The sequence below is a fragment of the Pundamilia nyererei genome, unplaced genomic scaffold (genome assembly GCF_000239375.1).
Source record: "Pundamilia nyererei isolate P.nyererei 1_Seehausen unplaced genomic scaffold, PunNye1.0 scaffold00561, whole genome shotgun sequence".
Taxonomy (NCBI): domain Eukaryota; kingdom Metazoa; phylum Chordata; class Actinopteri; order Cichliformes; family Cichlidae; genus Pundamilia; species Pundamilia nyererei.
This window is the reverse complement of record NW_005187962.1, coordinates 111,054-134,434: the sequence shown is the minus strand read 5'-3', so window position 1 is coordinate 134,434 and position 23,381 is coordinate 111,054. Positions and strand designations below refer to the sequence as shown.

The following is a 23,381-nucleotide window of genomic DNA, read 5'->3' as shown; positions in this document are numbered from 1 at the left end:
GTGTTGCAAAACTTGAACTCCGGAAAGTTATAAGAAAGACCGTCTTTTATGTCCAGTAAGGTTTGTCGGTCGAACACAAGGAGACATGTGCTACTCGCGAAAAAATGAAGGAAAAGTAAAATTAAACACAGAAAAAAAGCTGTTGCTTGGGGGAGCTCGCGACGAGGCTGCCATACTCGGCGCCATCTTACAAGAGTTTGACTAGGTTAGTGGTGTTGCCACAACAACTCACTGTCTTGCCACATGTATCGCAAACCACGTCTCGGCCGTTTGTGGAGGTAAAATACGTCCACACATGACTTCGTTCATGCTCAGCCTGAGTGCGCAGGCCAGTAGTTTGCATATGACGTGAAAGGCAAGAGGAAGTAGTTCCTTCCAATTTAGACAATCCGAATGACATAGTTTCTTTCCACGGTGTTCCTGTTAATGAAAAACTACAAATTTACCCCAAAGTACTAAAATATCGATATCGATGAGAATCGATTGTAGAACATAAATTACTGGTATCGGAAGAATTGATATTTCAATATCGATCCGCACACCACAAGTAATCTGTCAAACATGGTGGAGGTATTATTATGTCATGGGCTCGCATGGCTGTCAGTGAAACCAGATCACTTGTGTTTATTGACAATGTGACTACTGATAGAAGGAACGGGATGGGCTATATTCTCTGCTCAGATTGAGCCAAGTGCTGAAAAACAGGTCAGACAGGCTTCACAGTGAAAATTGTTAATGAGCCAAAACAAACTACTAAAGAAACCCAGGAAATTTTCAAGGCAGAGAACTGGGATATTTTTGCAATGGCCAACTCAGTCACAAGCATGCTTTGCAGTTTTTAACAATGTGAGCACAATAATGTATGAGCCTCTTAAAATCAGAGACTGAGCATCAACTAAGCACGTTTGTTTAAACCAGGGGTGTTGAAACATAAGGCCGCGGGTCTATAATATGTGAAACATGTCAAATGTATCCCTCATGAATGATATCAAGTCATCTTGGACCACAAACAACATTCCTGTAACAAAGTAAAAGCCGCAATCAGTTTTTTGGCAGGGATTTTTATATATCCTTAATTTATGCAGTTAAAAAATCTCGTTCACATTAAAAATGTCTTTTTTTAAGAGTAATCTGGTCGAGAGGGCAGCAGAATTGCAACAAATATAACAATAGTTCTGTAAACATATTTTAAGTGGACAAAGGACACGATTAGTTATAATGTAAGTACAATAACACAGAGTTATAAAGATACTTGAAAACAGGCCATTTTTAAATTTGATATATAAAAAATCTGTAAACCCTTTTCACCGAAGTCTATTTACCAACATACATAAAGATGTTACACATAAAAAACACGCGGAAACATTGGAAATCAGTTTTTGGCAGGCGATCGCAAGGAAGGCTTAAAAATGTGAAAGAGGGGATCAACTTTTGGACTTTTAACTGTATTTTCGTAAGTTTTACAGCTTTTCCTATTGATAAAGTCTGCATTTTAATCAGATGTTTAAGGTTTGATATAAAAATCCGCTGTGGTTGTGCACAGAGGCAAAACTACAAAATCTACAACCCTAACTGTATATGGGACAGTCAGACACATCAGCCACCGCCCCATAACCAGTGCCTTTAACGCGTCTCCCCAAAGCTGCCAAGTGCTCTTCTCATGGTGGCTGTTACGTAACACGCCGCCTGCTCCAAGCTCGGCTCTCCGCGGTGACTTTTCTGTGCTTTTATTTGCTGCTTTGAAAGAAACGTTCTTTAACGTGAATAAACAGACCGCTCCTTCATACGACGGCCGCTTTTATTCGCTGAGAGCACAGCCCGTCATGCACCACCAGGAAATGGAGGAGGATGATGATGATGATGATGATTGTGTCGCTGCAGCCAACGGACGCGCGCACACACACATGCACTCCGCAGCAGAACTGGGAGGAGAAACCAGCAACAGGCAACGAGAACTTCGAGCACTGTGAGGTTAGAAGCTCTACTGACTCTAAATTATGTGAATTTTGAGCTTCAGGAGCGCACGGCATGTGTGGATTTACTTTGTGACGCCCGTGGAGCTGCTACATTGTCGCGTTTGTCACTTTAGTATTTAGTATTGTGTAGCGGAAGATGGGCTGGGCTCCCCGCGTTTGCGGTTGTTTCTGGCTCAGAAAAGGCGACTTTGCGCTCGATCGGGCTTCGCGTTAGAAACTTTTTAACGCCCGTGTCTCTCTCTTTATAGGTTTCGTGCAGCTACGGGTGAAGATGAGCGACGCCGGTCAGCCCAAACTTGAACTTTTCGTGAAGGTAAGAGAGTGAATGGGCGCAGAGAAGGAAAGCATCACACCCAGAGAGTGACGCGCACACGGGCGACATTATGTGCCCTGAGTTTATTTAGTGGGCTGAGCCGGTCTGCTCGGGCTTCTTTTATCTTATTGTTTCATCAGCACGCTCAGTGTGTTTTCTATTACATGCTGATAACCTGTCTCTGACACCTGCACGGTCCTTACAGCTGACTTCAAGCCACCTTTATTTTATCTTTTATTTTCACGCAGTATTTGTTGTAATAGTGACGTCAATCAGACCCCCCTCTGCTGACTCACTGGGCTTATAAACCACTGTAAGGCTAATCTAATTAAACGCACATTAAGATAACAGCCAGCCGACTTTAGTCTATATTTAGTTTGTTGGCCAGGCAGGCTAATCCCATTTTCTTTGAGCCAAAAACAGGCAGTAACATACTAACCAGTGTGGCTCACTTCACACATAAAGATTTCTCTGTGTGAACATGTGCACCACCCTGTGCTTCCCACCCCCACCTTCTTCACGGTGAAAGATGCTGTTGTAACTTCTCTAAATTGACCTCTTAAATGTAGTTTCTCGTGAACTGTGGTTAACAACACTAGGCGGTTGCCTGATGAGCCACGTTTCAGATCCTAAAGATCAAAACTAGCACGCCCTACAGCAGTAAAGAAGTTAGGGGTGGGTGGGTCAATCCACGTTTACATTTCAGACATGAAAACCAAAAGGTGTGTTTTGTTGCTCTAAAAATTTTAATTTCTTCAGAATGCCTTGTTTTCCCCTAGTATCAGTACTAGTATTGGCAATATTTACCCAATATTTACTTAAGTATCGATACCCAAATTTGCCGTATGGCTCGGCAGTAACAGAAGTAACATATGCTGCATCTCAAGCTTCAGGTAGTTTCAATTTGGGGATTGTTTTTGGAGCTGATTAATGATTGGGTCTACAAACTGTGTTATAGTGTTTAAAACAGCCTTGTGCAGACTAAATAATCATAGTTTGTTTCGTTTATGCAATAATTATATTCCAATTTATCCGATAGTGGGAAAATTACTGCTGTAAAGACAAATCAGACAAGCAGATAAACTCTGTACATTTGCGATTTAAAAGGCAGAAATTAGAACTTTATTTCCATCATACCAAAAAACCCCGAATTTCTTTTTTGTTTAACAGCAGCTATTCCATCCTGCTCAAACGCCTTCACTTTCAGTTGTCGATTCGAGTTCTTTGAGGAAATGTGATGTGTGGTGATGTATATTTCTCTTTGTTTTGACTCAGACATCCTGTGTGCTGACTTTGCAGGTTGGTTTAAGGGTGAAAAACTAAGGTGCACGTTTCTGCATCAACAGTATGCATACTGTAACCAAATGTGCGGTGAAGATTTTAAGGCTTTTCTTTGCGTTTTTGGATCGCTGACCTGAAGAAACACAGCAGATTTTCCAGCATTTTATGGAGGAAAGTCTTAGAAAAATAGATGGAAACATTACTGTAATATTGTAATATTCTCTGTTTTTGTTTCCCAGGCAGGAAGCGATGGTCAGAGCATCGGCAACTGTCCTTTCTCTCAGCGTCTCTTTATGGTGCTGTGGCTTAAGGGAGTCACCTTTGACGTTACCACAGTGGATATGAAGAGGTGAAAGCACTCGTCCTTCACGCTCTGTATGGCCACTTTTGTTTATTCTGTCTCTCTCACTAATGCTGGCGCAACAAGGGAACATTCGCCTACACTTTTAATGTTTTAATGGCCCCAAGTGAAGCTGGCACTGAAAAAGCCTGGGGTATTTCATTCATTCACTAAAAGATAAAAAGCTGCCACGCTTTGATTTTAGGTGAAAGTTGGACACATTGTAGCTGCTCACATGGGTAATTTCCTGCGGTTGGAAATCTTTCCACTCCTTTTTTTCCCTTTTTTGTCTTTCTCTGTTCTGACTCACTCTCTTCTCCATCTGTCTTCTGGACTTTTTCCGTCCCGCTTTCAGGAAGCCAGACATCTTGAAGGACCTGGCACCGGGTGCTCAGCCTCCCTTCCTGTTATACGGCAGCGAGGTGAAAACTGACACCAACAAGATTGAGGAGTTCCTGGAAGAGCATCTCTGCCCTCCAAAGTAATCTTTCCCTTCATCTCTGAAGTGCTGATACAGATAACACAAACTGTCTTGTTTGATCTGATAATGATCTGAATATTGCAACTTTGTTGGGCACAAAGAGATGTCTCTGGAGGCTTTGAGCACAGATTGATTGTTTAGAATTTTGCAGGAAAAAGGCAACATTTTGTAGACAAGTTGAAAAAGTAGGCCCTGCACGCCAACTCCAAACCACAAGATTTAAATCTGAATCTTTGTAAGATTAAACTATCGAATTCTACATTTTTGCAGGTGTTTCCGTTGTAGATACAGCAATGAATAGATTAATGATAACGAAATAAACCGTTGGCTGCAAATGCATTTGTTGACTTCTTGCACATCAACACGAATCGCTTGAAGATTTATATCTTGATGTGATCTATGATGTGATTGGACATCTAGGTATCCTCGTCTGGCTGCTCGTAACCCAGAGTCCAACACGGCAGGCCTGGACGTCTTCTCCAAGTTCTCTGCCTACGTCAAGAACTCAAACCCTCAGACCAATGAAAGTAAGTCGGCTCCACTCAGACTTATGGTGCAATAAAGTAAATGTTAGAGTAGTGCCTGGTTTAAAATCGTGCTGAGCTGCTTCTGTCAGTTCCCAGATGGGCTAAAAATCAGCAGGGAGCTTCTGTTAATAACATTAGGCTCTGAGTGTAAACACGTCACCTGCTGATGTTTGTGTGCAGCTTTTCCTACCTCGTCTCTGCTGCTGGTTTAAATATATTTATATCAAGACACCTCTCTTTATACTTAATGCTTGAGTGTTTTCTGTGTGTGCCCATGTGCTCAGATCTAGAGAAAGGCCTCCTGAAGGCTCTGAAGAAGCTAGACGACTACCTCGGCTCCCCACTTCCTGATGAGATCGACGAGAATAGCGCCGATGAGCTCACTTCCTCGTCACGCCCTTTCCTGGATGGCCAGGCGCTCACTCTGGCTGATTGCAACCTGCTGCCTAAGCTCCACATCGTGAAGGTGATCTTGTGATTTTTAAAGCAGTGCAGCATGAGGATGATGGGTTATAAGAATGAGTCAATGCTTTGCTTTGTTTTTTTGTAATTATGCCTATTTTTTCCCACCCTCTATCTCTGCAGGTGGTGTGCTTGAAATACAGACAATTCACCATCCCTCAGAGTCTGACAAACCTCTGGAGGTACCTGAACGCCGCCTATGCAAGGGAGGAGTTCTCTTCCACCTGCCCGGTTGACGAGGAGATCTACTTCGCCTACTCCTCTGTAGCTAAAGCTCTCAAGTAGGGATAGAACAGGGGGTTACATGTTCTGAATATACCAGCAGAGCAACATAGGAAAGCACAAAATACACACACACACACACTCATGAATATTCACTCTGCAAGCAGCATGGTCGATCCTTTTCTTTGTAAACTGGAGCGCTGCAGGAATCTTTTGTTACGCCTGCAGGTTAATTTTTTGCACCCTTATACGCCAGTATCACCTTTCGCAGTGTTGGCGCTAGTTTACATTGTTTTTCCTCACCTGAAACTGGGTCGGTTTACATCAGCAAGGGAAACAAGGAAGCTCGGGAAAGCGCAAGTGAAAGCAATTACATGCAAGTAGTGCAACTTTTAACCCCGTTAAACTTCCTCCTCCGATTGGTTCTTTCACGGGTCACGTTCTCCGGTTGCCGACCACGTTGCTCGCAGGAGCGCACATCCACATCGCCATCGCACTCGTCTAACTACAGCCCTGCTTATGTACAGTTTCACCATGAGCAGATACACACTGACGCTTCTTGTTCCTTTCTTCTTCAAGACAGTTGCTACAGTATGTTTTGGGTTTTTTTGTTATTTTTCCTGGTAGTAATTTCAACAGACACAAAGCTGCCTGACAGATCAAACTTTTCATATGTAACGTTGCAGGCTTCCCCCAGGCAGATTCAGCTCTCGTTTCTCTGGTTAAGGAAGTGAAATTTGCATATCAGCTCCAGATCACCTGCCAAAGAGTCTTTTGTACTGAGCCTTTCACATGGACTTTATTTCGTTACTGAGGGTACAAGGCCTTTTTACAGTACAAAATCTTTTTTATCCTTTAATTAAAAGCCAAGTTTTGTCTAAGTGTTAGATTGCTTATTCTTTGTAGTGCACCTCAGAGAGGAAAGGGGTGCATACCGGGTGTCGCTGAAGAGCTGAAAACAGTTACAGAGACAGGAAACTGTTTCAATAGAGGCGGGCTTCCCCTTTCTGTGCTCCCACACAGCAGGCGTGAAGGATTATTTAAGATTACCAAGCGTCTATGTGATCCGCTGTGAGGGCCCATTGCCAGTAATTTATTCAGTGCTGCCCAGTGGGTATTGAAGGAGGTGCAGGATGAAGCGTATTTGTGTTTCTCACTGTCAGTTACTCCCATGAAAATGCTTTCTAATTCTGACGCTTTGTACAAATTAAATCAGCTGAACAAAATATAACATTTAGTCTTCTTGCTAACACGATGAATTACTTCTACTGCTTATCTGGTGTAAGCATTGCCATTGAATGCTACCAAAAGAAGCCAAAACTACGGATTATATAAAAGGTGTTTGTAGCCACCATGACATCATTTCCTTTTTTTGAAACAATCTTTTGAAACCGGATGTGACGAACGAGAGCTGATTTGAAACTTTGCATTCATTGGCTTATGACTTGTCAATAATTTGTCATTGCCGTTAGCCAATGTGTATCCTAGATACACCTTGGACTGACCAAAATGTATAAAATGGACCCGATGTTTTGTTTTATCCATTTATGGTACTTTCACCTCCTTCAAACCTGACACATATGGGGACTGCATTAGCTTATAGTCCCTTGAGGCTGGGTTTTATTCTCAAACGGTGCATCTTTCACATGTAAGGCGATTATGTTAACTGCTACGCTGTTGAACCACTCTCTCTTATTCAGTATGATCCAAAATGAGTAACTCAGCCTATTTAAGCTCTTCCAGAAACTGTTTACACAGGACAACTCCAAAGGCTGTTACCCCATAGGTGGTCTTTTCAAGCAGAGAAGTCCAACCCCAATGGCCATGAAAAAGGGTGGCCATTTAAGGCACTTCCCTATTGGTTTGTTAGTCTGCCGTTACCATGAGCCTGTTAAAGTGCTATAAAACATGCTAAACATAGACATTTTTTTAAAAAAGAGGAAGGATAAGCATCAACATAGCTACAGTTATAAAACAACCAGGTTGATATAAATAGAGTCTGAACATTTATAATATGTGGATTTACTTTTCGAGATTAGTGCACCACATCAACTGCTAGTATCTCCTGTCCAAATGTCGTCTACATTTTGATAGAAACCAAGAATTTTGGCCTTGTAACCGGTTGTAGGTTAAATGCATTGTTAGTTTTTTCACGGGACTTGCTGACAGTAAAAATATACCTGAACCAGCCTGATCCTTTAAAAGCCTTGTGTCCTCAGCGATGCGCTGTGGACTAATCCACTCCTGGGAGGAAGTCCTCTGGTCTGAAATTCCTGTTTAAGTGACTTGAAATGAACTCGCTGCGAGGAACTGGAACTACTGGACAACACGCCTTTTCTGACTTTAGGAGCAGCTTGTGAAGGAAATAATGAACTAACATTTATAGAGAGCTCTCAGGGATGGGCCCTGTCTACATGTGCAGTAGTAAAAATTAGTTTCTGAGTTGTGTTTTTCCCTTTTTTTCACACAAAAAACTTAAATGGAAGCTTTTTAAAACCTCCGTCCACAGTAAAGACTCTCAATAGGGAAACAGGAGGAAAAGGTGTGCGCCTTTATTTCCTTTTTTGACAACAGGCTGGCTTCTAATTGGCCAGCATTCCTGTACAGTTAGGGTCACTTGTTGCGATTATGTCAAGCACCCTTGACGTATTTCTTTTTTGCATTTTTGTGTTACGATTTTTTTTTCTGAACAAAAGCAAAAAATTCCAGTTTTAAAAGAACATCCATGTACGTGTGGACCGGGCTACAGTTTGTGCTGCAAACATCTTTGTTGTGTGTCTCAGATCAGGGTGAAACTCATTGACAAAATAAACCTAAGTGCAATTTAAGCAGATTTAAGAAGACAATCTTGAGTTAAACTTTATTAGAAAAACAGCGGGAGCAAAGTCAATTATTTTTCTACAGAGGTTGTAATCCCTCCGCAATGACATGCTTGGTATTGATCAAGTAGATGATGCATTGTACTTGACTGAATTGTTGGATTTTTATCTATTTTTTAAAGTGGAATGATGTTTAAAGGGACAGAGTCTGAATAATTTTAGTGCTAATATATTGTAGTATTTCTTCTCTCCGTGTGTGGAAGACTGTAGGACTTGATGTAATTTCAGGGACCACTTAATATGTTAAATTAGACAAATCATTAAATGCATAGTTTGTTTCTCAATTAACAGTTTTAACTTTTTTTTTAAGAATATATATATATATATATATATGTCATCCATGTCCGTTGTTATCCAAACTGCTTTTTGCTTTGTTTCTTAACCATCTTTTGCTATTTTAGCCTTTTATTGTCTTTTTTTTCCACTCATTTTGCCATCATGTAGTCAAAAACATCTAAACTTCAAAGTCCACTTGATCAAAAGTAAAAGTGCTGACACACAATCAGCTGGCTTAAATCATCGATCAAGGCAAACTACTAGCGCAGCTGAAATGTATTTTGTACTTTAAACATCTTACGAAGTAGGGTTTATTAATGTCCCAATAAAACATCTTCATAGTAAATCAGTCGGTGACAGATGTGTTTCATTTTTTTTAAAATTTTTTTATCGAGGATAAAACTGCATCGTCTCGTCTGCTGCTCAGGCCAGCAGGAGCCCGAGCGCAGGCAGCAGGCAGAGCACCACTCCCACCAAGCTGGGGGCAGTAACGGACACGGCACCGTTGCACAGGTCGGTATCGCAGCACACGTTGGTGTAGTTGAAGGAGACCCCTGACGTGTATTTCTCTCCACTCACGTCGCACTGGGAGGCAACTGCGCAGCTTTTTTCGTACAACGTCAGCTGTAGTGGGCCTGTGAGAGCAGAGGAGTAGAAGGATATTATTATTGTTATTATTATTCGCATGGAATTTAAAGAGCATTCAATCCTTTTTCTACACTTTTAATGGTTCTTGACACAGGACACTGTGCCTTTTTAGGACTAGTTCACTCAGCAAGTGTCGAATGCGAGGAAAAAAATATTTGATGCACTGATTAAGTATTATGTTTCCAAATGTCTCTCAGTTTTGGAAATTTGCATCTATTTGGACTCAAGGATGATCTGATTTTGTGAAAATCTGAATGTCAAAGGTCACAACAACCTAACAAAGCATGCGTTTAACCAGAACTCATGAATTCATAAATCTGTTTTGTCAAACTTTCCCACCAAAATATAACAGAATGACGTTTTATATCCTCATTTCTCAGCAAATCCAATATATTTTTCAATTAATTGTTATATAACATAAATGGAATCATGACTAATTGAGATGATATGTGTTTATGCTTAAATAGATACTGAAGTGTATTGTGTTTTAAATTTAACATTATGAATGCTTCAAAAACAGTGAAAGCAAAGAAAACTTTGAATGCCTGATTAGTTTTACTTCTTGATTTTTTTTTTTGCACCTGGATGTTAGCAATATAGACTCACCAGACACTTCATTAGGTATACCTGTCCAGCTGCTCGTTAATGCAAATCTCCAATTAGCCAACTGCATGGCAGTAAGTGACATAGTTGTTGGTGCCAGGCAGTCTTATCTTAGTGTTTCACAAACTGGTGATTTGCTGGGATTTTCCCACACAACCATCTGCAAGGTTTACAGAGAATGGCCGGAAAAGATCAATTGTTCAGTGAGCAGCAGTTTTCTGGGTGAAAATGCCTCATAGAGACCAGAGGCTACACTGAAGGAATCCATCTTTCCTTGTATTTATGGTTCAGGTTGCTGCTGGCGGTGGTGCAGTAATGTAGGAGATATTTTACCAGCTCATTATTGTCTAAACACCATATTGTTCCCGAGTATTGTTGTTAACCACGTCCATCCCTTTATGCCCACAGTGTACCAATGTTTTGATGGCTGCTCCCAGCAGGATAATGCACCATGTCATCAAATCATCTCAAACTGGTTTTTGAACATGACACCGAGCTCACATTACTCATATGGAACGAGCGACTTTCATCACGAATATTTAGCCGACAAATCTACAGCAACTGTGCGACGCTATCATGACAATATAGCGTATATGGACCAAAATGTCTGAGGTATTTTTCCAAAAGCTTGCTGAATCTATGACACAGAGATTTAAGGAAGTTTGAACAGCAAAAGGAGATCAAAGCAAGGAACTAGCAAGATGTGCATAGTGGAGTGGCCAGTGAGTGTAGGAAATCCAAAACTCAAAAAACAACAAGATATAAACAGAAAGGATAGCAGAGTCCAAAAACTGCAGTAGAATGAAGTACAGTAAAACAAGAGACAGCAGATTATTTATTCAGACTCTTCATCAAGCAAGCAAATTTAACTAGTTCCTCACTGGGATTGTTTTAAAATTACTCATACTGCAAACTGAGAGTAATTGTGGGAACTTTGTCCCCTGATGAGACATGGTGATCATTTTTGCCCCACCCAGATAGCCCGGAGTGTTATTTTTAGACATAATTTGACATCACGGGTGCTATTGAGCTGACAACCGGCCTGATGAGAAAATGGTACAGAAGTTTGAGTCATTCTTTCACCTTGTTTTGTTTTCACATTTAGGTCACTGACGAAAGACAAGGCCCTGAGAAGCAGTTCAAAGAGCAGCCTACAAAGACATGAAACAGTCCTTATTGTATAGTTTATGTATGATATGTGACCACAAGCTAAAAGGTTTGGTTTATAAAAAGAACTTTAGACTTGGTCCTAATAGTGTCTTTATTGTCTGTTCACTGTAATGTGCATTTCTAAAAATGTTTCTCACAAATCTTTTGTAAAATAAGGCTTTATTTTCCCGTTTGTGGCGATCATGCTTGAGACTCACTGAAATTAATCTAATCTAATAAATGCAGACAAATCTGGGTCTTACCTCGTGTTCCTGTCGCTACGCTGGAGAGGCAGCGCTGGCCAGCTGGACACTCCACAGGAAACTTTAAGCAGTCCAGAGGAGAGATGGATGGAAACATACAGGTGTAACAGCGCAAACAGGCTGAGGGGCAAAAACGGTGGTTGTTAGGCACTGTCAGCTGTACAGCTCTGGCAGGGATTGCAACAACAAGAGCTTAAAACTCCAATATTGTATCAGCTGACAGTCACAACATAAAAGATTTAGCTCTGAAACATGATATTTGCGAACTAACAGTAACTGCAATTATGTTTGTTTCCACAAGAAGCCAAATTGTTTCGTAGAAGATGAATGCATATTTTGATGTTGAAAAATAGACTTGTTGGTGCCCCCTGGTGGAATATCTTTGTAATTGAGACACTTTTTAACTTCTCTTCTAACATTGGCTTCTCTGCACTTCAGCAACATCTGATAATTACTTTTCTATCACCGACTCGGCAGACAACTGTCATAACAGAAACTCTAAGTACTTTTCATTTACTAGCTATACATTTTATGATGCCAACATGTTTCTATTCATAAGACAACAGTAAAAACACTGTAAAATGGGTTAAAGGTTACACTCTCTTTACTTTTCGTATTTCCAAGTGTACGATATGTACACAACAAATGTAAATATGCAAACAGCGCACTGCAAAATTACATTGGCAAGCAGCTTTAAGACAGCATAAGCAGAAGTCATGTGTCCTTCCTTCTGCATGTTCTACCACCCTTCACCAGAGTTATTGAGTATATGATTAAAGATGTACACTTGTAGTTAAGTAAGTTATTGTTATGATAATATTTCATTTTGAGTTTATGTTATATTTATGAGTAAAATTAGTCAACTTTAAATTAAAATAGTCAAACTCATTAGAAAAAAAGCCTGACATTGGAGAATAAATATGAAATGTTTGTTTATAATTCACTTTTAGTTTAAAAATATCAGAGTACTTGTAGATTTTACATTTAACTCAAGTCAGCACCTTTTAAACTCTTCACATGTTGTGTACGATAAAGTTTAAATATGTAACTAAAATTGTAACTAAAGTAAGTGTGTTATGGGGTGACTGTAGCTCAACAGGTACAGCGAGCCATCTACTAACTGGGACATTGGTGGTTTGATTGGCAGCTGCTTCAGTCTCAGTGCCAAAACGTCCTTGAGCAAAATACTGAACCAAGTTGCTCTTTGTTGCAGTCCAGTCCAGTCACATAAGAAAAATTAAAAACACTACCGACAACAAATCCAACATACTGAACTTACTTGAACGGATTTCTTCAACAATCTACACTATTTGAATCAAACTACAGTAGTGGAATATAAGCATACACTACAAATCTCCACTGTGTAGTATTTCCTGGCCAAAAGAGCTTCCTAATTAAAGGGATAAAACTCTCTTTATGTGAAAAGTATACCTGAACTCATCAAATCAAGCATGTTAGCATCCATCATTAATCATTTTTCCTGTAACAGGAGATCTTGCACTAAAATGCATTAAAAATATGTCAGCTTTAAGAGAGTCAAATCTCAAATGTGCATGCAGAAAAATGTCAAACATCACAGAGTTTTGTTTCCACCGACCAAGCTCTGCAGACTTTGTCCCTCTCACTGACTTAAGTAATGGATGTCCAGTATTTAAAAGTATTAGATTTTTTTCCCTTACATTACAAAAGCACCTGAAGACAATTGAATGTTTTTACATACCTGCCAAAGGAAGACAACACATGAGAATAAATAAAAGTTGTGAACGAGGCATGATGCTTCCTTAAAAGTCCCTTGGTTGATGTTTCGAGCTGGATTTTTCTAAACACTTCTTGTCCCAGGGCGTTACGACTCCCTAACTAGTTTATGTGGTGCGTCCCCCAGCTCATTTGCAAATTACATTTATTTTCATCTCTGTTTCTCTCTATGTCCCCAATGATCTGATAAAAGGCGCCTCTTTATATCGCAAGCACCCGCGTGTCACCTGAGTTTTTCCCTCAGTCTTTGCTGATTTGTGCTGTCATGAGGCGAACTCCTCCCTGAAACTTCTAATTCAATCTGGAGAGTTAATTGTGGACAGCATGGTTACAGGCAGTGGGAAAATGAAGAGTTATATAGTGAATTTGGTGAGTGTTTATATACTAACGATGCTCAGGAAGCTTTTGACAAGAACAACATCTTCACTCATTCATTCAGTGACTGCTGGTTGCAGGCATTTGTCTCTCTTGTGGTTCTGCCGCAGCATTTCAGTCAAGTTAAGGTCTGGACGCTGACTGGGCTATTTCATCACCTTGATTCATTTTTGTTTTGTTTTGTTTTGTTTTTAGCCTTTCTGTTGTCTAAGGAGTTTGGAAAGCAAAGCGTCTGGACTTCTTTAATTTTCTTGAAGACATTTCACCTCTCGTCGAGAAGCTTCTTCAGTTCTAAGAGCAAATGGTAAAGAGTCCCAGATTTTTAAGCCCTATGGGAGTGTCCTCCAAGAGGGTAATGAACTGCCTATATCGCACGAGCCAAGGTGTGAAAACAGATGTGGGTCACAATCAGCCAAGGTTTCAGGTGAACCCATTGGGAAACCTAGCCTTTCTGTTGTACTTGGGATCATTGTCCTCTTGCACAACCCAATTTCAGCCAAGCTTTAGCTGTCAGAGCAATGGCCTCATATTTTACTACTTTAATACTTTGGTATATAGAAGAGTTGGGTTGCAAAACAAGCTCAACTCATCATCCTTCCACCACCATCCTTCACAACTAGTATGACCCTGTGACCCTGTGCATCATGGCCAAACATCTCCACTCTGGATTCAAAGACATTGATCCAGAAATCTTTTGATTTGTTCAGATGTAACTTTGCAAACCTAAACTGTGCTGTCCTCAGTCAGGACTCTGTAGGAATTTGTGGGTTTTTTCTGACCTTGTGGTGAATTTTCCGCGTTCACACAGAAGACACACCTGACCAACAGACCAGCAAACTGCCAAAACAGCTTTTTGTAGAGATGCTTACAGTTGCTGATGATCAGTTACCAAGTCCATTTGATGATTAGCAAACTGAGTGCTACTTTTAATTGCACAAGGAAGCTGTCTGAGAGTTCTCACCTTAGAAAAGTTTTTCACAGTTAATGCAGGTCCCACAATAAAACCCTGCAGGACTGATTTAGTTAGCTCAAAATCAGTTTTATGGACCATTGTGTGGATATAATTAGTTATAAACTGGTTGTTTTCTTGCCGTACTTGTGTGTATAAATAGGTTTTTTTAAAAGCCTAATTTTCCTGTCAAGTTGTAATATATTTTTATGTGCAGTGTCATAAATTGCGCGGTTTGCGAGCATGCAACTGCTAAAAAAAAACATTTGAAAAAAACTGCAATAAAAAGGGGGGAAAGGGTTTCTTAAGAAATATAATGTGAAAACTTAAAGTTTTTAGTGATTTTGTTTTGTTAAATACTCTTTGTCATCTAGCTCCATAATTCTTGTGCCAGTTTTGTTTAGTTAGAAATTCTGGCCTCTATCTGAGCCATTTATAAAAGAAAAGACATTATGTGTAACTGCATGAGACAGCAGCTGCTGTAGAGAAAAGATGAGCACCGATAAAGTCAGCACGGTGCAGAAAGAGTCAGCAGACAAACAGAGGGAGAAAGCCAGCAACTCAGAGACAGCGGGTCAGTGAGCTCCACAGCGAGCCTGTTTAAACAAATTATCCTTCAGGGCCTAATGGGAGACGTGAGGGCAGCAAGCAGGACGGTCTGCTGACAGCAAGTCTTGTGATGGAGCGAAACGAGTGGGCTCAGACTGAATAAGCTCTTTACAAGTTGATTAATTACAAGCTTAAAAAAAATCTTCCTGGAAATATTGAGGTTTTTGTTCATTTCTCTTGTATTTTTTCAGTTACTTTTGTCTGGATGCAATACTGTATGCAGAAATAATCCATGGGCATTGCTGAGGCATAAATGACATTGAGAGTTTATGACCTGTGATGCATTTTGGAGGCATGTATGTTTGCTGCTAAAGCAATAGATTTTTGCATGGAGTTTGGTGTGACTTTGTTTCTGTCCATTTGTGTCTTTATTAAATGATTTGCATATAACCTACAAAAGAATCCCCAGAACTAGTGCCAAATAAAAGTATTATGGGATTAAAGGTCCTTTTCTTTTGTTCAAATAAGCAAGCATTCATGTTGTAAAACTTAAAAATACAAGCCTAAAGCGACTCACAACTGAGTCCATTCATGTTCGTGCAGACAGTGTTAATCCTGCATTTGATGGGGATGTTTTTTTTGTGTGTCCTGGCTGAAGGATCTCAGTGGACAGATGGTGTTCTTTAATCCTGTCTGTCTGTGCCCTCTACCTCCCATCCTCCACCCTTTTTTACATCTATTCATTCTGCCGTTTACATCCAGGTTCTCATTTTCAGCCTCTTCTACACACTGGAGACGAGCTCCTGCAGCTTCCCTCGTCTTCCTCGTTGCAGCAGAAAATTTGGCTCCTGGTCCTCCTTCTGCAGTAACTCAATCTAGTCACTAGAAGGAAATATTGTGCAGCCTTGTTAGACAGAAAAGTCACATGTTTACAGAAGGCCTGCATGTTTACATCACCTCTGAACATCACCAGTTTCTTTAGAAATACTGGATTATTAATTATAAACACAAATCATGGGTAGTTTTTCAGAGGTGGGGTGTCTGATGGGACAACCTGTTAATCCAGCAATCACATCACTGACCCACTTTGAGGAAAGCCAGATTATTTTATTTATTTATTTATAAATAAGTAAATAAGTAAAATGTCAGGAGGATAAAAACAAAGATGGCTCAGTAATTCAGCATATAAATCTTTGATTCGCTTTCAGACAGACCACATTTATATTTGTATATAAAGCACAAGCCTGACCCTTCATAAACAATTCATCAGGATTACAGCAGGGATGGGAGAGGGGGAAAGGGGGAGTCCATAATCCTAGAAAAATCTGACTTTAATTCTGTGTTTTAATGCGTAGGAGCACCAGTGTGGCAAAAATAGGAATTTTCTGGGCATTTTTCAACAAGGCATCCGCCTAATGTTATATTAGTCTAAATTACGCATTTGTTAGTAACACCAGATAGGTTGAACAAGTATTCTAAATGTAGCAATTACGTAGGTTAGCAGTAACGGCGGTCACAAATGTACTCACAAATTAAGAATATGTTTATATTAACTTCAAACAAATTAAATTCTGTTTTGTTAACGAACTCGAAACCAGTGTAAATTAAATTAAAACGGTAGTAACTTTGCAATGCAGTTGCCACTAAAAGTGCAAGCGCCAGAACAGCAGCGCCTGCGATAAATCACCGCTGATTGAATCCGGGTAGGACGTGTGGGGGATGGGGAGGGGAGGTGGTGGGGGAAGTGAGCGTCAATGGTCGAAAATAAGACCGGAAGTTCCTTGGGGGTGGCGTTAAAAACTATGAGCACGACCGTTGGCAAATTATTATTTTTTTCAGTTACAGTGTATACATAGTGTATACACACTATCGAGCGCTATTTTATCGCGCGCTATTTTTTGTATAGCAGTTGCAATATGGTACAAACGACGCGACACAGTTCATGTAAACCAATGCTGTCTTATTTTGAAATTTGCCACCGGAAACATGCCAATTCACGTTCGCCGTCTTGACGCGATAGCCATTCGGCAGAGAGAAAGGAGCTGGAGAGTAACGGGAACTCGGCTGCTTTGGAAATTAAATTAAAATAGAGGGAAAACGGCGACGAAAGCGGATACCCGGGACCTAAAACAGGTGAGCAGGCCTAAGTGTAGAGCTCTGTTTGTTATTTGTGCGACTCGGGGTGAGGGTGTTGCTGTTATTTTGCCGATTTAAGAAAGATGGGGAACATCATGAAAAGTATTTTGGAAGAGAGTTGAGTTGCTGGGGCGGTGCACTCCTGCAGCCCCACAGCCTCAGGATGTTTTGTTCTGCTTGTGGTTGAAGTTTGTACTGATTAATACAGCTGGTAAAACTCAAACAAAAGCTATACGAGGTAGAAAAATTCAACATATAAGTAGTGATTATAATGTAGTTTGTAAATATTCGGTGTTCAAGTATCCATTAATATTCTCCATGTGCTGCAGCCTTTTAAAACAAAGTCAAGTGAACATCAAAGCCCAGCACTTGTTGCATAAGTTATGAAGCAGATTTAAGAAACATCCTGTGTGCAGCTCACCGTGGGTGACTCCTGCCAGTTACAGGGAAGATGATAAAAGGGCAATTGTCCCAAATCTAACCCACTGGCCAGATATGAAGAGGCTTTGCAGCATATTGGAGGGCTATTGAATAATGATTCCTTATAATCTGACCTTGAACAAAGCTCCTTTGTCTCCTTTCAGCCGTGCTCTTTGTCTGTGTATTATTTCAGCTGTCCTTGGATGTTTTAATGGGGGATAAACTATGTTTTTTTTTATTCCCCTACAGAGTAAATAAATTACAGATTTTTAGGACTATATTTCACTTTAGTCCAGTGCCAATGAAAGCATGTAGGCAGGGATGTGACCCTCTAATGTTTTATAGAAATTGATATTTTTGTTTGTTCTTGCCTTGATGTATCCATCTTTTTCTTTCTTAGGCTGGTAGTATTTGCTTCCCATGTTTGGGATAATAGATGGTGAAGTCCCTAATTAAAGAAGAGGCAAAGACCAGGCTGAAGATGCTTCCCATTCTCTTCCTGGATCTACTTCTTCACAAGCTTAGCTTAGTTTAGAGCATTTTTCCTCCAGCGTCTTAATAATACCGAGACTGCAAGAGAGAAGACCAGAAACACATAAACGTTCACATCCTTTTATTGCCTCTTGTTCCTCTCCTGGCAGAGCCAGCTTAGTGAGATTTTTGGCACAGCCCCAATATTTGCTACCACATTATTGAAACCATGGCAAACATGTGCCCTTATGGCCATTTCACCCACGCCGTGGTGAGGGGCATTCCAGAGACCTTTGGAAAGAAAGCAGGGGACAGCCAGGAGAACGGGGAGGTTTCGGTGGACCTGGCCAAAGCTCAGCGTCAGTTCGGTTGCCTGACTGGAGCGTTGAGGCAGAAGGTGGGCCTGCAGCTGATCGAGATCCCCCCTGACCCCGAGCTGCCAGAAAGCTGGAAGATAGAGGATGTGGCTGTCATCCAGGGAGACACGGCGCTCATCACCAGGCCCTTCAAAGAGCAGAGACAAAGCGAGGTAATGCAGCATAGAAAAAGCCTTTCAGAGTGCACTTAATCTTCTATGTAGGATTGGGTAATGGTTTGTATGAGTACGGTATAAAAATGAACTTGACAAACATAGTATGGGCTGTTTGTAACATGGTCTCACTGATCTTTGTTGTTCCTTGTTGCTATGATCATTGGCCTTTCAGACATATCCCCCCTAGACTCCTGAAAACAATGTTTCTAAGCAACAGTGATATTGGTTGATTGATACTGGTTTTCTTTTTGGTGTTTTAGATGCTGGCAGACTTATTGGGAGTGTCCAAAGTTCCAGTTATACTTCTGTAGTTAGATCTCAGGGTTTTTCCTGACTAGGAGTCCATTCATCGGCTATTATTTTTGGCTGCTTGATAAACAAAATGTTATTTTATGACTGACTTAAAAATGCAACTTTAAGAAAAATGTTAAGAGAGCGTTTGTAGTTTTCCTAAACTACTTGGAGGTTTGCTGGAAAAAGCTTTAGGGAAAGAAACTTCTCAACAGTGATGCGGTTCAAATGGTTCCTGTCCAGTTAATAAGTGTTGACACCATTTTACAGTTTTTTTTTTTTAATGTCCTAATGTTTTCTTAACATGTTTCTTAGAGTGGAACTTAACATGACTCGGACAGAAAATGAATCAAAAGCCAGGAAGCAAATCAAAGAGCTGATTAATTAAAATAAATTAATAGATAAACACCCAGACCCTTTGGGTGACAGTAAATGCACAGTTCCTTTTTGGAAGTATTTTTCTTCTTTAGTTCCAGATATTATAATGTATTATCGGTTGTAAATGGACTTTTACTTATATGGCGCCTTTTTACTCATTGAGCACTCAATGCACTTTCTTCTGTAAGTCTCATTCACCCAGACAGACACATTAATACAGCACTTTTATCTAAGCATAAGCTCTTTCTAACATTCTCACACACTCGCGCCCGAGTGAATGCATTGGAGGCAACTTGGGGTTCAGTATCTTGGCCAAGGATGCTTCAGCAAGCGGTCTGGAGGAGTCGGGGATCGATCCCACAACCTTTTCATTGGTAGACACTCAAACACATCCCAGATGTTCTACTGCTGGCACCCTGTTGTTTTGCAGTGTCGCGCGTATTGCAAAATGTGTCACCATAACATGATAAGAGAGTTGTTCTGTTGCACAGTTAATCTAAATGTAGTTTTTATTTACAATTGTGGCTTCCACAAATGATTTTAAAAAAAAGCCCGAGATAACTGATCGAGAATTATTTAAATGATTTTTCAGAAATCTGGTTTTGCAACGGTTTCACTGCTTACTCCAACAGTTTCAGTTCCACTTATTCTAAGATGGCAGGAAGAGAGACTTGGATTAACAAGAGGAGGGAAACCAGCTCAGCTGTTTGAAAGAAATCTTTAAAGTTGAACAGTAAATAATCAGAATGTAAATGAGTGACTAAATTATACAACAGCTGGATTTATACGCAAATGTTCTTTTATTAGACAGTTGTTGTTTTTAAGCACATTTTAAAATGCTCAGCTGACAGTCTGGTTTTTTTTGGTTTTTGTTTTTTTAATTATTGTAGCTTCTTATTGCAAATATTAATTGCCAGTGAAACACAGAACTGATGATGTTACACGGAGACCACCTGCCTGAGCTGCTTTCTTCCAACTCTCGTACTGAGTCTAGTTTATTCCTTCCTCAGGTGGAGGCGGTGAGGAGGGTGATGTCGGAGCTCAACCTGACTGTGGTGGAGATGGACGGAGAGCAGAGCGACTCTGTAGGTGCCACGCTGGAGGGCAGCGACATCCTCTTCACGGGGAGGGAGTTCTTTGTCGGCATCTCCTCCCACACCAACCGCAGAGGGGCGGAGGTGCTGGCAGACACCTTCAGGGTAAGGGCTATAGAGGGAAGAGGGTACAGTGAGCAGGAGGAAGCTTTTTCAAACTTTCCCTAGTTTGGGGCTGCCTGTTGTGAAGGCACATGTCTGTCTCTGATTTGAGGAGTCAGGGCGGCATGCTTTTAACAGAATCTGACATTTTTGCCTCAGAGTCGTCTTTTTAAAAGGGATGTCAGTCAACACATTTTGACACGTGGCACAGCTGCATCATCCATCGAGTGTTTTGTTGCAGCCCGCTGCTGTAGTTTATCATGTCAGATGTCATTTGAACTTAAATGTTTATGACAGCTTTTCTATTTAGGGCTACTTGTAATTAAATTCAGTGTGTGGCACAGTACTGGAGGATTTAGCCCTGGCTTCTTTGTTAATTCACTCAAACTGAAGAGCAGTTAATTAAAGTATGTGAAACTTAAAAATGCAAAGGAAGACTTTGCATTTTTAATCTAATCTTCACCAGAGATTAGATAATCCAGGTGTGTCATGCCTCTTTTATACACTAAAGGTAAATAATACCTGTGCATCCATGATTACAGCTCAAGCTGAGGGATCCTTCCACATAGCGTAGTGGGATTGATTTTTAGGTATAAAAAGGAAAAATGCATATAGAGGGAAGCCATACATCAGATAAACTTTATAGGTTGAGTCCTCTCTGCCTTTGGTTCACAAACCTACAGGCATTCAGACGCTGTCTCTACTTTTAAGATGAAAACTTTCCTTTGTTAATAAAGCTTATAGTTAGGCCTAGATCAAATCCTCGGGTTATGTTGCTATAGCTCAGGCTGCTGAGGGAAATTCTCATGATGCACTGAGCATGTTTTCTTCACTCCCTTTTTTATTTTATTTTATTTTTTAAATCCTGATGCGTTTATATACAACTGCTACATCTTATTATCTTTGCCTTACAGTAAAAGTGTCTTAGTATGGACCGCTGTATGTCTGTGTATCTCCATAAAAGCCCAGCTAAGGATTATCAATACACAACTAACTAAAATATAGAGTTTATATTTTTAGCCTGCACAACAAAGATTGCCTCGGTGCCAAGATTACAGTCGGATATGAAACCCAGGTGCCAATGTGAGCAGGTGGCCATTTGCTGAATTGCATTTGGGGAATTCTTGTGTATAAACACTGATGAATGAGGTTGTTCCACTGCCCAAATAATCACAGCGCTGCACAGCACAGCGTGCTCACTCGGGCTGGGCTCAAGCTGCTCATTAGTATTGACTCTTTTCAAGAACTATAGATGCACTTCTGTTTGACACGCACACATATTTTGCATATTTTGGAGTTGAATTTGCTCTTCGCTCTTCCCTTGGGTGTGGGAGTGTGGGGGTGTGGTGTGAAATGGTGTCAGCGGATGAGAGGGTTTAAGTGTTCGACTGGGGGACTGGGGAAAACCAGGAGATGATTTCATCAGTGTTGTGTTTCAGAGGAGTCACTCTGGCTCCATTTAACTTTCGTTCATAAATATCACCCTTACATATACAGTGTGTAGAGCAGAGATGGAACCACTTTATAGTGTGAGAGTACGTTAGGAGTCGATTGGAGTCGAGGCATCAGTTACTGGGATGTGTGAAAAGCCAATCTTAATGTTATTAGATACACCTGTGATGACAAAACAAACTTCTAGAAGTTTCCAGTATGCTTGGTAACCGTTCACCCCCACATGTGTTCAGGACTTTGCCGTGTCGACTGTCCCCGTCTGTGATGGAGCCCGACTGAAAAACATCTGCTCCATGGGAGGCCCAAATACCATCATCTTCAGCAACAGTGATGGGGCCAAGAAGACACTCCGGGTATGTATGTGTGTGTTGTTTCCCAAAGGGTAATTCCTTAATAATATTGTGGCATTGTAGCAATTGAGGGAAAAGCGCATACCAAGGAGAAAACACTCCCTGTAGCTTTTATGAAAATAGGATTTTTGCCTGCTTATTTGGATTAACTCAAGACCGTATTAAAAGTCCAAAATTAGATGAAAAGGGATTATTCTGAACACACAACAACAACAGAATAAAAATATGGAGCTGGAAGTGAGCATAATATTTAACTTCAATCATTAAAGTTTTGTTTTTGTCCGCTTGCTGACTGTGTTATAGAAATCCAGGTGTGACAGCCTGCCAGCTGACCCTGCACATTCATCTATTCATGCTAGTTTGTTTACACAGGCTACATAGCTTTCCATTTAGCATGTCTGTGTGCCTGTGCTGGGGACCTTATAACAAACAAGTTGGAGGCTCTGCCTAAAAGGAACAGAAATGGCTGTGAGCAACGGCTTGTGCGGCTGTATATGAGGGGTGATCAGTCTCAGTAGCTGGAAATCCCTTATCCTGGCACTACGTTTAGTCAGAAAACAAAGGATGGTTCCACATCATGATACTATTTAGTGTGATTACAAACACCTGGATGTATTGCTATATCCAGCCACATTTGTAGCAGCAATGACCCACAATCCTCTGCGACAGCTGCACCTTTGAAAAGAAATCAAAGTGGCAATGAACAGCACTGCAAGATGCTATACATGATAAGGATGGCTTTCCACCTAATCAAGGAAGAAGTCTGTGAGAAATCATAATAAACAATAATAAATTTGACCTCAGTAATGACCAAAACAGCTAAAAATTACTTGACACATCAGTTTATGCCGTTATGACTCGTGTCCCTAAAACACTGAGAGGTTGATGTAAATTAGAGCTGCCATTTTCAACTTTAATTGTAAATGCACCACTTAAAAAACTTAGTCACATTTTGAAAGCACATTAGATCTCACCTGCGGGGCGTCATGCCAGATCGATATGAATTGGGTAATGTGTTGGAATGAAATTATGCCACATCATTTAATGGAAATGATAATTATGAATCATTACAATAATTAGCATTATTCAGGGGAGCTAAATTCAGAC

At 40.5% G+C, this 23,381-nt stretch overlaps 3 protein-coding genes across 3 annotated transcripts in view; 2 read left to right on the top strand and 1 right to left on the bottom strand.

Annotated features, from left to right (window-relative positions):
* Window positions 1-1,858: 1,858 nt before the first annotated feature.
* clic1 (chloride intracellular channel 1) lies at window positions 1,859-8,798 on the top strand. Its single transcript, XM_005754416.1, has 7 exons — window positions 1,859-1,971; window positions 2,225-2,289; window positions 3,810-3,919; window positions 4,266-4,391; window positions 4,812-4,918; window positions 5,203-5,384; window positions 5,504-8,798. The coding sequence occupies exons 2-7, from the start codon at window positions 2,248-2,250 to the stop codon at window positions 5,663-5,665; spliced, it is 729 nt and encodes a 242-aa protein (XP_005754473.1). The 5' UTR covers window positions 1,859-1,971; window positions 2,225-2,247; the 3' UTR covers window positions 5,666-8,798.
* LOC102207398 (prostate stem cell antigen-like) lies at window positions 8,799-13,408 on the bottom strand. The gene is made up of 3 exons (XM_005754415.1): window positions 13,141-13,408; window positions 11,421-11,540; window positions 8,799-9,392 (listed from the first exon to the last, which is right to left on the bottom strand). Exons 1-3 carry the CDS (start codon window positions 13,190-13,192, stop codon window positions 9,181-9,183), a joined length of 384 nt encoding a protein of 127 aa, XP_005754472.1. The 5' UTR covers window positions 13,193-13,408; the 3' UTR covers window positions 8,799-9,180.
* Window positions 13,409-16,779: 3,371 nt separating this feature from the next.
* ddah2 (DDAH family member 2, ADMA-independent) overlaps window positions 16,780-23,381 on the top strand; it is an 11,618-nt gene continuing 5,016 nt past the window's right edge. The window contains exons 1-4 of the mRNA XM_005754414.1: window positions 16,780-17,181; window positions 18,005-18,604; window positions 20,287-20,475; window positions 22,158-22,277. Of these exons, the coding sequence (XP_005754471.1) occupies window positions 18,305-18,604; window positions 20,287-20,475; window positions 22,158-22,277 (609 nt within the window). The 5' untranslated portion in view covers window positions 16,780-17,181; window positions 18,005-18,304. The remainder of the gene's footprint in view (window positions 17,182-18,004; window positions 18,605-20,286; window positions 20,476-22,157; window positions 22,278-23,381) is intronic.

Coding starts and splice junctions, on each gene's coding strand:
- clic1 (XM_005754416.1), top strand. CDS start 2,248: ATGAGCGACGCCGGTCAGCCCAAACTTGAACTTTTCGTGAAG. Junction 4,392..4,811: donor GAGCATCTCTGCCCTCCAAA/GTAATCTTTCCC, acceptor TTGGACATCTAG/GTATCCTCGTCTGGCTGCTC. Junction 4,919..5,202: donor AAACCCTCAGACCAATGAAA/GTAAGTCGGCTC, acceptor CCATGTGCTCAG/ATCTAGAGAAAGGCCTCCTG.
- LOC102207398 (XM_005754415.1), bottom strand. CDS start 13,192: ATGCCTCGTTCACAACTTTTATTTATTCTCATGTGTTGTCTTCCTTTG. Junction 11,541..13,140: donor GTGTTGTCTTCCTTTGGCAG/GTATGTAAAAAC, acceptor TTTGCCCCTCAG/CCTGTTTGCGCTGTTACACC. Junction 9,393..11,420: donor CGTAGCGACAGGAACACGAG/GTAAGACCCAGA, acceptor CTGCTCTCACAG/GCCCACTACAGCTGACGTTG.